Source organism: Lucilia cuprina, chromosome 3 (assembly GCF_022045245.1).
Source record: "Lucilia cuprina isolate Lc7/37 chromosome 3, ASM2204524v1, whole genome shotgun sequence".
Lineage (NCBI taxonomy): Eukaryota > Metazoa > Arthropoda > Insecta > Diptera > Calliphoridae > Lucilia > Lucilia cuprina.
Window position 1 is genome coordinate 29,311,304 of NC_060951.1, and position 10,884 is coordinate 29,322,187.

A 10,884-nucleotide genomic window follows, 5' to 3' on the forward strand; every position below is an offset into this window, starting at 1 on the left:
GTTCTAGTTCAGTTCTAGTTCAGTTCTAGTTCAGTTCTAGTTCACTTCTAGTTCAGTTCTAGTTCAGTTCTAGTTCACTTCTAGTTCAGTTCTAGTTCAGTTCTAGTTGAGTTCTAGTTGAGTTCTAGTTCAGTTCTAGTTGAGTTCTAGTTGAGTTCTAGTTCAGTTCTAGTTCAGTTCTAGTTCAGTTCTAGTTCAAATCTAGTTCAGTTCTAGTTCAGTTCTAGTTCAGTTCTAGTTCAGTTCTAGTTCACTTCTAGTTCAGTTCTAGTTCAGTTCTAGTTCAGTTCTAGTTCAGTTCTAGTTCAGTTCTAGTTCACTTCTAGTTCAGTTCTAGTTCAGTTCTAGTTCAGTTCTAGTTCAGTTCTAATTGAGTTCTAGTTGAGTTCTAGTTGAGTTCTAATTCAGTTCTATTTCAGTTCTAGTTCAGTTCTAGTTCAGTTCTAGTTCAGTTCTAGTTCAGTTCTAGTTCAGTTCTAGTTCAGTTCTAGTTCAGTTCTAGTTCAGTTCTAGTTCAGTTCTAGTTCAGTTCTAGTTCAGTTCTAGTTCAGTTCTAGTTCAGTTCTAGTTCAGTTCTAGTTCAGTTCTAGTTCAGTTCTAGTTCAGTTCTAGTTCAGTTCTAGTTCAGTTCTAGTTCAGTTCTAGTTCAGTTCTAGTTCAGTTCTAGTTCAGTTCTAGTTCAGTTCTAGTTCAGTTTTAGCTTAGTTTAGTTCAGTTTTAGTAGTTAGTTAGTTTGTTAATTTATTAGTTAGTTAGTTAGTAAGTTTGTTAGTTAATTAATTAATTAGTTTAATTACAAACTAATTTTAAATTAAAAAATAAATTATGCGTTTTAACAAAAAGGAATAATCACCCCGGTTTCAAATAACATTTTGCAGATGCATGTTAAGAAAATAATATATTTCAAAAACATTGTTTTAATCCAATCGCTGGATTTATGTATTATTCGATAAAAAATTTTATCGTATTTTTATATAACTGAATACTTTTTTACTACACAGCGAAAATAAATTGATGTTTAATATTTCGTTTTCAAAATTAAACTGAAAATAAGTTTATAAATTTATTCATAAAATAAAAATATTAAAAAATTATTGTTCAACGAAAATAACGAAATTTTGCATTAGCTATTATAAATTTTAGGGCGGCCCAAAATAAAAATATAAAAATTGTTAATATTATATAAAAAACTAACAAATGAATACAATTAGAAAAATTAGCTCATCAAATACTGACCCCAAAAAATAAATTTTAAGAAACTTCCGAGTAAAACTTCAATAACTTGTTTCTTCACCATACATACGATGCCACCCTAATACACATGTAGTTTAAGACTAAAATTCTTAAATAACACAACAATTGTTTACATTGATAACTTATTTAAACAATATTTATTTTCTTTTAAGATTTAAAATTAAAATTTTTAAAATTATTAAAATTTTAGCAAAATCCCTTGCATTCCCTCATCTCTATCATTAAAATAATGACAAATCACACGTATTTGTTTAGAAAAAGTCGACAATTTGCTAATATTCTCTTAAAATATTACAGCAATTAATTTAATTTATCTTTATTGTTTTAACATTTAACTATTTCCTTTTAGATATTAATTTAAAACAACATTGATGTTCCACCAAATTACTAAAAACTAATTCACTCCCTTACATTAACCCCCCTCTCCCCCTTGCTTGTATGCAATCTTATTAAATAAGAAAAGGACACATTTTTTTATTGACATTAATGAAGAATATGTTTCTATATACAACAACATCAACGCACTTAGAAACAACAATAACTAATCTTCATGGAAAAGAATTTCTCTAGAAATAACAGAAACCAAATAGTTAATTAAAGAAACAGAAACGCATATGCCGAAAATTGTCAACATCATCATCATCACCATCTATGTTGCGAACAAGAAGAACAACGTCATTATCTTTGAACTTTAACAGTAGTATAAGGGGTGGTGTTGTGTGCGTATTTGCTAAATGTTGTATTTCTTTTAGATTTTTTACTCTATGTTTATTTTTTCGTTTATCCATCTGTTTGTTTACTTAGAGCACGAGTTTTCAACGACCAAGATAAAGGGGAAGGGGGATAAGAGAAAAGAAGAAAAACACAAGAAATAAGTAGGAATATATGTATAGTCGGTCGTGGGCACGTATATGATATCCTACATCTACTTTAGCGATGTGATCAGTTGTAGGAAAGAACTGGAATGACAAGTAACTAACTAACTAACTTACTAACTAACTAACTAACTAACTAACTAACTAACTAACTAACTAACTAACTTACTAACTAACAAACTAACAAACTAACTAAATGACTAACTAACTATCTTACTAACTAACTATCTTACTAACTAACTCACTTACTCACTCACTTACTACCTAACTAACTAACTAACTAACTAACTAACTAACTAACTAACTAACTAACTCACTGACTAACTAACTTACTAACTAACTAACTCACTAACTAACTAAATATTATAAATCATTACAAACATCTGAACAAACGCATAATACTCACCTTACTTACTAACTAACTAACTAACTAACTAACTAACTAACTAACTAACTAACTAACTAACTAACTAACTAACTAACTAACTAACTAACTTACTAATTAACTAACTAACAAACTAACTAAATGACTAACTAACTAATTAACTAACGAACTAACTGATTAACTGACTAACTTACTAACTAACTAACTAACTAACTGACTAACTAACTAACTAACTAACTAACTAACTATCTTACTAACTAACTCACTTACTCACTCACTTACTACCTAACTAACTAACTAACTAACTAACTAACTAACTAACTAACTAACTAACTAACTAACTAACTAACTAACTAACTAACTAACTAACTAACTAACTAACTAACTAACTAACTAACTAACTGACTAACTAACTAACTAACTAACTAACTAACTAACTAACTAACTAACTAACTGACTAACTAACTCACTAACTCACTAAGTAACTAACTAAATATTATAAATCATTACAAACATCTGAACAAACGCATAATACTCACCTTACTGGTAGAGTGATGGTAGGGTATAAAAAGCAGTTACTGCAGCAATCTTCGTGCTTTTCCAAATGATAAGGACATTAAGCACAAAACAAAAAAGTAGATGTACCGTTAAATTTAAAACAAAACAAATACTCACGCACTCACAACAAACACATACAGCAAGCAACATATGTAATCTGATACCATCACCCACTTACAACCCCCAATAGAGAGGTGAGAAAGTAAAGGAATGGAATAAAAGGTACAAGACACATAGAGAGAGAGAGAAGGCAAGACATGCGCCCTTTGTAACTAATTAACAAAAATTTAATATTTTTATATTAAATAGTAATTTAAAAAATTGTCTACTAAATTAAAAGAAATATATTAATTAATATTGTTCAACATTTTCCAATTTATTTAATTAAATAAAGTCTATTTGTCTTTGAGCTCTTGCTCCTGAAGCTTTTGCACTCTCTCTCTCTCTTTTCTCGCTTTATATTTTTGTCATTATAATACACATTATAGTTGACAGTATCCTTGTTTTCCTTTAAAGTTTCAGTTCCATTTCAACCACAATTCGCAGAGGTAACCACAAACGAAAGTCAAGAAAATTCCTTTAGAAAATTTTTTTTGGGAAAATTTGTGTTTTAAATATAAAGTAAGTTTAATTAGCAAAATTAATTTTAAATAAATATTACAAAAATAAAGTGCTCTTAGAAAACAAAAACTTTTAAAAAGACATTGATAATATTCAATTAAATGTGAATATATTTTGTTGAAAATTGATTTTTCCAAAAAGGACCAAACAAGCAAATTACTCACTCCCCAAATTACAGGTAATAATGTGATATATACACAATCCCTGAACATAAAGAAACGGAATCAAAACCAATTATAAGAAAATTTACACATAGCAAAATAAATGGTAATAAAATCTTATAATATTATGAAAATTCTTGCCAATATTATAATAAATCTAATCAAAAATGTTTCTAAAATAAGGACGACCCTTGAAAAAGTGCTTTATTTATAATTTAACACATTTTGCAGTAAACGTCGATGTATTTTGCATTATAAAAATTTAAGTTTTTCAGCCACTCCCTTTAAATAGGTCAAATGTAGGCCGGTTAAAGTTTGAGTTGCCTTGTTTACAATATGTAGTAGATATCTGTAAAGAGGTAAATATTTATTAATATGAACAAAAAAAGTGTGAATCGTTAGTTAGCATGCTTAAAAAAGTGCGAATCGTTAGTTAGCATCCTTAGTAAATAAAATTTAATACGGATTAAAAGGTAATTTGTCTTAGGCGGCATAAAGTTTCAAAACTGAAAATATGGAATAAAAAGTACCTTTTCCACATCATCATGTGACCTTAAAAATTTGCGGAATTAGAATATTCTAGTTTAGTTCTAGTTCAGTTCAAGTTCAGTTCTAGTTCAGTTCTAGATCAGTTCTAGATCAGTTCTAGTTCAGTTCTAGTTCAGTTCTAGTTCAGTTCTAGTTCAGTTCTAGTTCAGTTCTAGTTCAGTTTAGTTCAGTTCTAGTTCAGTTCTAGTTCAGTTCTAGTTCAGTTCTAGTTCAGTTCTAGTTCAGTTCTAGTTCAGTTCTAGTTCAGTTCTAGTTCAGTTCTAGTTCAGTTCTAGTTCAGTTCTAGTTCAGTTCTAGTTCAGTTCTAGTTCAGTTCTAGTTCAGTTCTAGTTCAGTTCTAGTTCAGTTCTAGTTGAGTTCTAGTTCAGTTCTAGTTCTAGTTCAGTTCTAGTTCAGTTCTAGTTCAGTTCTAGTTCAGTTCTAGTTCAGTTCTAGTTCAGTTCTAGTTCAGTTCTAGTTCAGTTCTAGTTCAGTTCTAGTTCAGTTCTAGTTCAGTTCTAGTTCAGTTCTAGTTCAGTTCTAGTTCAGTTCTAGTTCAGTTCTAGTTCAGTTCTAGTTCAGTTCTAGTTCAGTTCTAGTTCAGTTCTAGTTCAGTTCTAGTTCAGTTCTAGTTCAGTTCTAGTTCAGTTCTAGTTCAGTTCTAGTTCAGTTCTAGTTCAGTTCTAGTTCAGTTCTAGTTCAGTTCTAGTTCAGTTCTAGTTCAGTTCTAGTTCAGTTCTAGTTCAGTTCTAGTTCAGTTCTAGTTCAGTTCTAGTTCAGTTCTAGTTCAGTTCTAGTTCAGTTCTAGTTCATTTCTAGTTCAGTTCTAGTTCAGTTCTAGTTCAGTTCTAGTTCAGTTCTAGTTCAGTTCTAGTTCAGTTCTAGTTCAGTTCTAGTTCTGTTCTAGTTCAGTTCTAGTTCAGTTCTAGTTCAGTTCTAGTTCAGTTTTAGTTTAGTTCTAGTTCAGTTTTAATTAAGTTGTAGTTCATTTCTAATTCAGGTCAGTTCTAGCTTCCAGATTATAGACAAGACTACAGTCTAAACAATAAACTAGACAATAGACTAGTCTAGACTATAGACTATTATAGACTAAAATATAGACTAGACTATAGGCTAGACCACAGACTTGACTATATACTTGACTATAGATTTGACTAAAGACTATAAACTAGACTATGGACTAGACTATAGTCTATAGCCTAGTCTATAGTCTAGTCTATAGTCTAGTCTATAGACTAGACTATAGACTAGACTATAGACTAGACTATAGACTAGACTATAGACTAGACTATAGACTTGACTATAGACTAGACTATAGACTAGACTATAGACTAGACTATAGACTAGACTATAGACTTGACTATAGACTAGACTATAGACTAGACTATAGACTAGACTATAGACTAGACTATAGACTAGACTATAGACTAGACTATAGACTAGACTGTAGACTAGACTATAGACTAGACTATAGACTAGACTATAGACTAGACTAAAGACTAGACTATAGACTAGACTATAGACTAGACTATAGACTAGACTATAGACTAGACTATAGACTAGACTATAGACTAGACTATAGACTAGACTATAGACTAGACTATAGACTAGACTATAGACTAGACTATAGACTAGACTATAGACTAGACTATAGACTAGATTATAGACTAGACTATAGACTAGACTATAGACTAGACTATAGACTAGACTATAGACTAGACTATAGACTAGACTATAGACTAGACTATAGACTAGACTATAGACTAGACTATAGACTAGACTATAGACTAGACTATAGACTAGACTATAGACTAGACTATAGACTAGACTAGACTATAGACTAGACTATAGACTAGACTATAGACTAGACTATAGACTAGATTATAGACTAGACTATAGACTAGACTATAGACTAGACTATAGAGACTAGACTATAGACTAGACTATAGACTAGACTATAGACTAGACTATAGACTAGACTATAGACTAGACTATAGACTAGACTATAGACTAGACTATAGACTAGACTATAGACTAGACTATAGACTAGACTATAGACTAGACTATAGACTAGACTATAGACTAGACTATAGACTAGACTATAGACTAGACTATAGACTAGACTATAGACTAGACTATAGACTAGACTATAGACTAGACTATAGACTAGACTATAGACTAGACTATAGACTAGACTATAGACTAGACTATAGACTAGACTATAGACTAGACTATAGACTAGACTATAGACTAGACTATAGACTAGACTATAGACTAGACTATAGACTAGACTATAGACTAGACTATAGACTAGACTATAGACTAGACTATAGACTAGACTATAGACTAGACTATAGACTAGACAATAGACTAGACTAAATACTAGACTATAGACTAGACTATAGACTAGACTATAGACTAGACTATAGACTAGACTATAGACTAGACTATAGACTAGACTATAGACTAGACTATAGACTAGACTATAGACTAGACTATAGACTAGACTATAGACTAGACTATAGACTAGACTATAGACTAGACTATAGACTAGACTATAGACTAGACTATAGACTAGACTATAGACTAGACTATAGACTAGACTATAGACTAGACTATAGACTAGACTATAGACTAGACTATAGACTAGACTATAGACTAGACTATAGACTAGACTATAGACTAGACTATAGACTAGACTATAGACTAGACTATAGACTAGACTATAGACTAGACTATAGACTAGACTATAGACTAGACTATAGACTAGACTATAGACTAGACTATAGACTAGACTATAGACTAGACTATAGACTAGACTATAGACTAGACTATAGATTAGACTATTGGCTAGACCATAGACTTGACTATACAGTAGACTAGAATACGGACTTGACTACATACTAGACTATAGACTCCACTATGGACAAGGCTATATATTATACTATAGAATACACTATAGGATATTGATTATACATGAGAACAAACTGAAGTACCCATTTAGAATTTGGTCAACTGCTTATTCAAAAGGAATAATTGCTCGAAAGCATTCTGAAATTTTGGAAGCATCAATCAAATATATTTATTTAAATACTCTGAAATCATTTCAATGTTTTAAATGGTATTTAATGAAACAATTTAAAATTTAAACATTTTCATTTCAATTTAACAACTACGTGCAGAAAATTATTTAATTTATCATTTAAATCATTTATTTTTGAATTTAAACTGAAACTATGTATTTAATATTTATAATGATGGATGGCATGTTGATTTTTCTTTCATTTTGTTTTTCTATAATTCACAGACCACAATGCTGGGTAATTGCGTTGGTAATTGCGGCTTTAGTGGACCCCCACCGCCGGACACTATACTATTAATGCCACCACCACCACTACCATCATTTCTATTACCCAAAACTGCTGCTTTAGTGCCGACCACCAATGATTCCCATCCATGTTTCGCAACACTCATGTGTGATCCGAATCCTCATCCCCGTGAAAGTGGCATGGAATTTGTTGAATTTACTGGAGCCAATAGCAACGGTTTGGAAAATACCTGGTTGTTTGTATTGATATCATCGTGTGTTGGTGTTTTAATATTGGGTGGACTACTGGCTGTTATTCTATTGAAATGTCGCGAGTAAGTTGAAAAGGCTTAAATGGTATTTAAGCATAACGTGTTGTTTGTTAATCATTTGTGTGGTTTTTATATTGTTGTTATTAATATTGTTATTGTTATTATTGCAGTACTCTCTTCTCAAGCTGTAATTTAAGCTATCACGATAGCAATATAAAACAGGGCACCATGTCAGCTTTGGGTGAACCCTCGAAATCGAATCCTTTTATGGCTGGTGGTATCTTATATCCCTGCACTTCGGCTAATAGTCGTGATACTCTGCAGAGTCAATTGGCCAGTGATAGTCGCCTGTTGTGGGCCACCTTAACACCGCATGGTACACGCCATTTTATTTCCGACTATCCGGCAACAAGTGCACAAGATGTTGCGGGTCACTATGAGGTTGTCGACTATCGTGCCAAAACACCAAATCAACCATATCGTGATTATGTTAAACGTACTCCTATTAAGGTAAGTTTTTCGTGTAAAATTATTAAAGATTTATACAAAAAATGTTTGGTGCTTGTAATGGAAGTTCATTGGCCTGAAGTTTTTTAGTTATTTGAACTATTTTAGGGAATTAAGAGTTAGAGCCGTGTATATAGAAATAATCTTGTTTATTATTAAATCATTTTTCTCTAAAATTTTGATATTAAAGGAAATGGAATAACTGTATAAATTTTTAACTCGAATTTTTACTAAGTAATGTGTCACTGACTGATCAAGAGTAATTTAATCTATATAGGATCACTATATTACTTATTTTAGTGCTCCTTTTAAGTTTGTCCTAACTAAGTTCCTCCTAGTCTCATTTTTAGTTCTAACCTCAACAAAACCCTCAACCTAACTTATCCTTAGTTATATTTCTATAAATAGTCCGATTCCTAGTCCTGTTTAAAATAATAAACATAGTTCTATTCATAGCTCAACTACCAGACTACTGATTGAATTGGACTTGATTCCATTCCAAGTCCAATTACAATTCGTAGTTCTATTCTTTGTCATATTCCTGTTAATATTCCTATTACTAGTCCTCTTAATAGTTCTCTTCCAAATACTATTCATAATCATATTCGTAGTAATATTCCTAATTTTATTCATATTCCTAGTCCTTGTGTTATTCCTCTTTTTAGTACTGTTCCTAGTCCAATTCCTTGTCGTAATCCTTGCCTCGTATTCTTAGTAATATTCTACATTCTCAGATACTTTTTACTTTCCGTACCGTGATGAATCAGCTGATTCGCTTTTCGCTTACAAAAACCGGTGCAAGTCTTTAGTTTGATTGTGTGATTTCCGTTCAGTTTTTATATGAAAAACACAGCCGATCCGTCACGAAATGGAACGTTGTAACTAAATGAGATTTTAGTCGGGTTTCTAGTCCAATTCCTTATTCATTTACAATCTAAATCATGGTTTTATTCCTATTTCATTTCAAACGCCAACTCTTATTCCTAGACCTAATCCCAGACATTTTCCAGTTATATTCCCTATATGGTCTTGTTTCCACTTCTTCTACTTTATGTTTAATCTTATTATATATCTTTTCATAGTATATCTGTCCTAATCGCAATACTGACTAATAATAGAACTCGATCTTATGATCATATTTTATTCAATGAATTTTCTTCCTTACAGTCCTTCGACAACAATGGCTTCATCGACTACGACTATGAAGATCCTACTCCTCTAATGGATTCCTATCACGATGATATGGACTCCGGCTATCAAGAGCCTCAGGAAATTCTCAACTCCATGCAAAGAGCATCACCACGCCCTCGAGTCTCATCGCCCACACGTATTGACAATCCCAATATGGCACCTTTAAACTACTATCCATCAAATCCACGTACTCATCAGTCCAGTGCAGCAAGTACACTACAACGTCCGACCAATTTCAATACAACTGCCACTCTCAACAGAAAGACCACCACCATGAATAGACGCATCAGTGATGCCTCTTCATATAATGGACAGAATATTTAAGTTAAAAGGAATAGCAACAACAAAGTTTATTTTAAAAAGGTTGGAATAATTAAATGTTGAAATTTATATAATTTTAAATTGATTTAAAAAGTTAAAAAAGTGGTTTCGGTTATGCAAGAAAAAAATTCAAAAAGGAGCAGGTGGCAAACAAACTCAAATATCCAAACGCACAGTCGAAATTACAACGAAACACGAATTTTTAATTAAAAAAAAACAAAAACTCAAGCAAACATTTACAATAAGAGATACTAACACCAACAAAAAACATGATTATTTTAAACAATAATCATTTTAAACAATAATCACTAATCACAAAGCAAACAAATTCATAGCAATATTTTAACTTTTTACAAAAGTTATAAGCAACTAAAACAAATCGTTCTTTATTTTCTAAAAACTGATTCAACTTCTAAATTAAAAAAAAAATTCATCTTTATGAAGATTGAGAGGAATGTAAAAGAATTTAAAACGCATTTTCATCAAAACGCTTCTACTAATTAGCAATATTATTAAAGTTGTAATTTAATTAATAAGCAAGTGAATTAATTTTTAACCGCAAATGTATGTTCCGAAACTAAAATGTACTTATTTCCATAATATTTTTCGTTACAAAAACAAACTTTTAGCAGCCAGGCATGGGAAATTGGAATATTGAAATCTACTAATTTTTTTTTAGAATTAAAAATATGTATTAATTGTAGACTAATACTGGGATATAGACAAGAGCATAGACTAGACTATAACTTAGACTATAGATTTGATTATAGACTATAAACTAAACTATATACTAAACAGTAGACTATAGACTAGACTATAGACTAGACTATAGACTAGACTATAGACTAGACTATAGACTAGACTATAGACTAGACTATAGACTAGACTATAGACTATAGACTAG

General features: G+C 31.1%; 1 protein-coding gene across 1 annotated transcript; it reads left to right on the plus strand.

The window, feature by feature from the left end:
• Nucleotides 1-3,605: 3,605 nt before the first annotated feature.
• Nucleotides 3,606-10,784, plus strand: LOC111689787. Its single transcript, XM_023452249.2, has 4 exons — nucleotides 3,606-3,693; nucleotides 7,690-8,024; nucleotides 8,132-8,471; nucleotides 9,636-10,784. Exons 2-4 carry the CDS (start codon nucleotides 7,696-7,698, stop codon nucleotides 9,981-9,983), a joined length of 1,017 nt encoding a protein of 338 aa, XP_023308017.1. The 5' UTR covers nucleotides 3,606-3,693; nucleotides 7,690-7,695; the 3' UTR covers nucleotides 9,984-10,784.
• The last annotated feature ends 100 nt before the right edge of the window (nucleotides 10,785-10,884 follow it).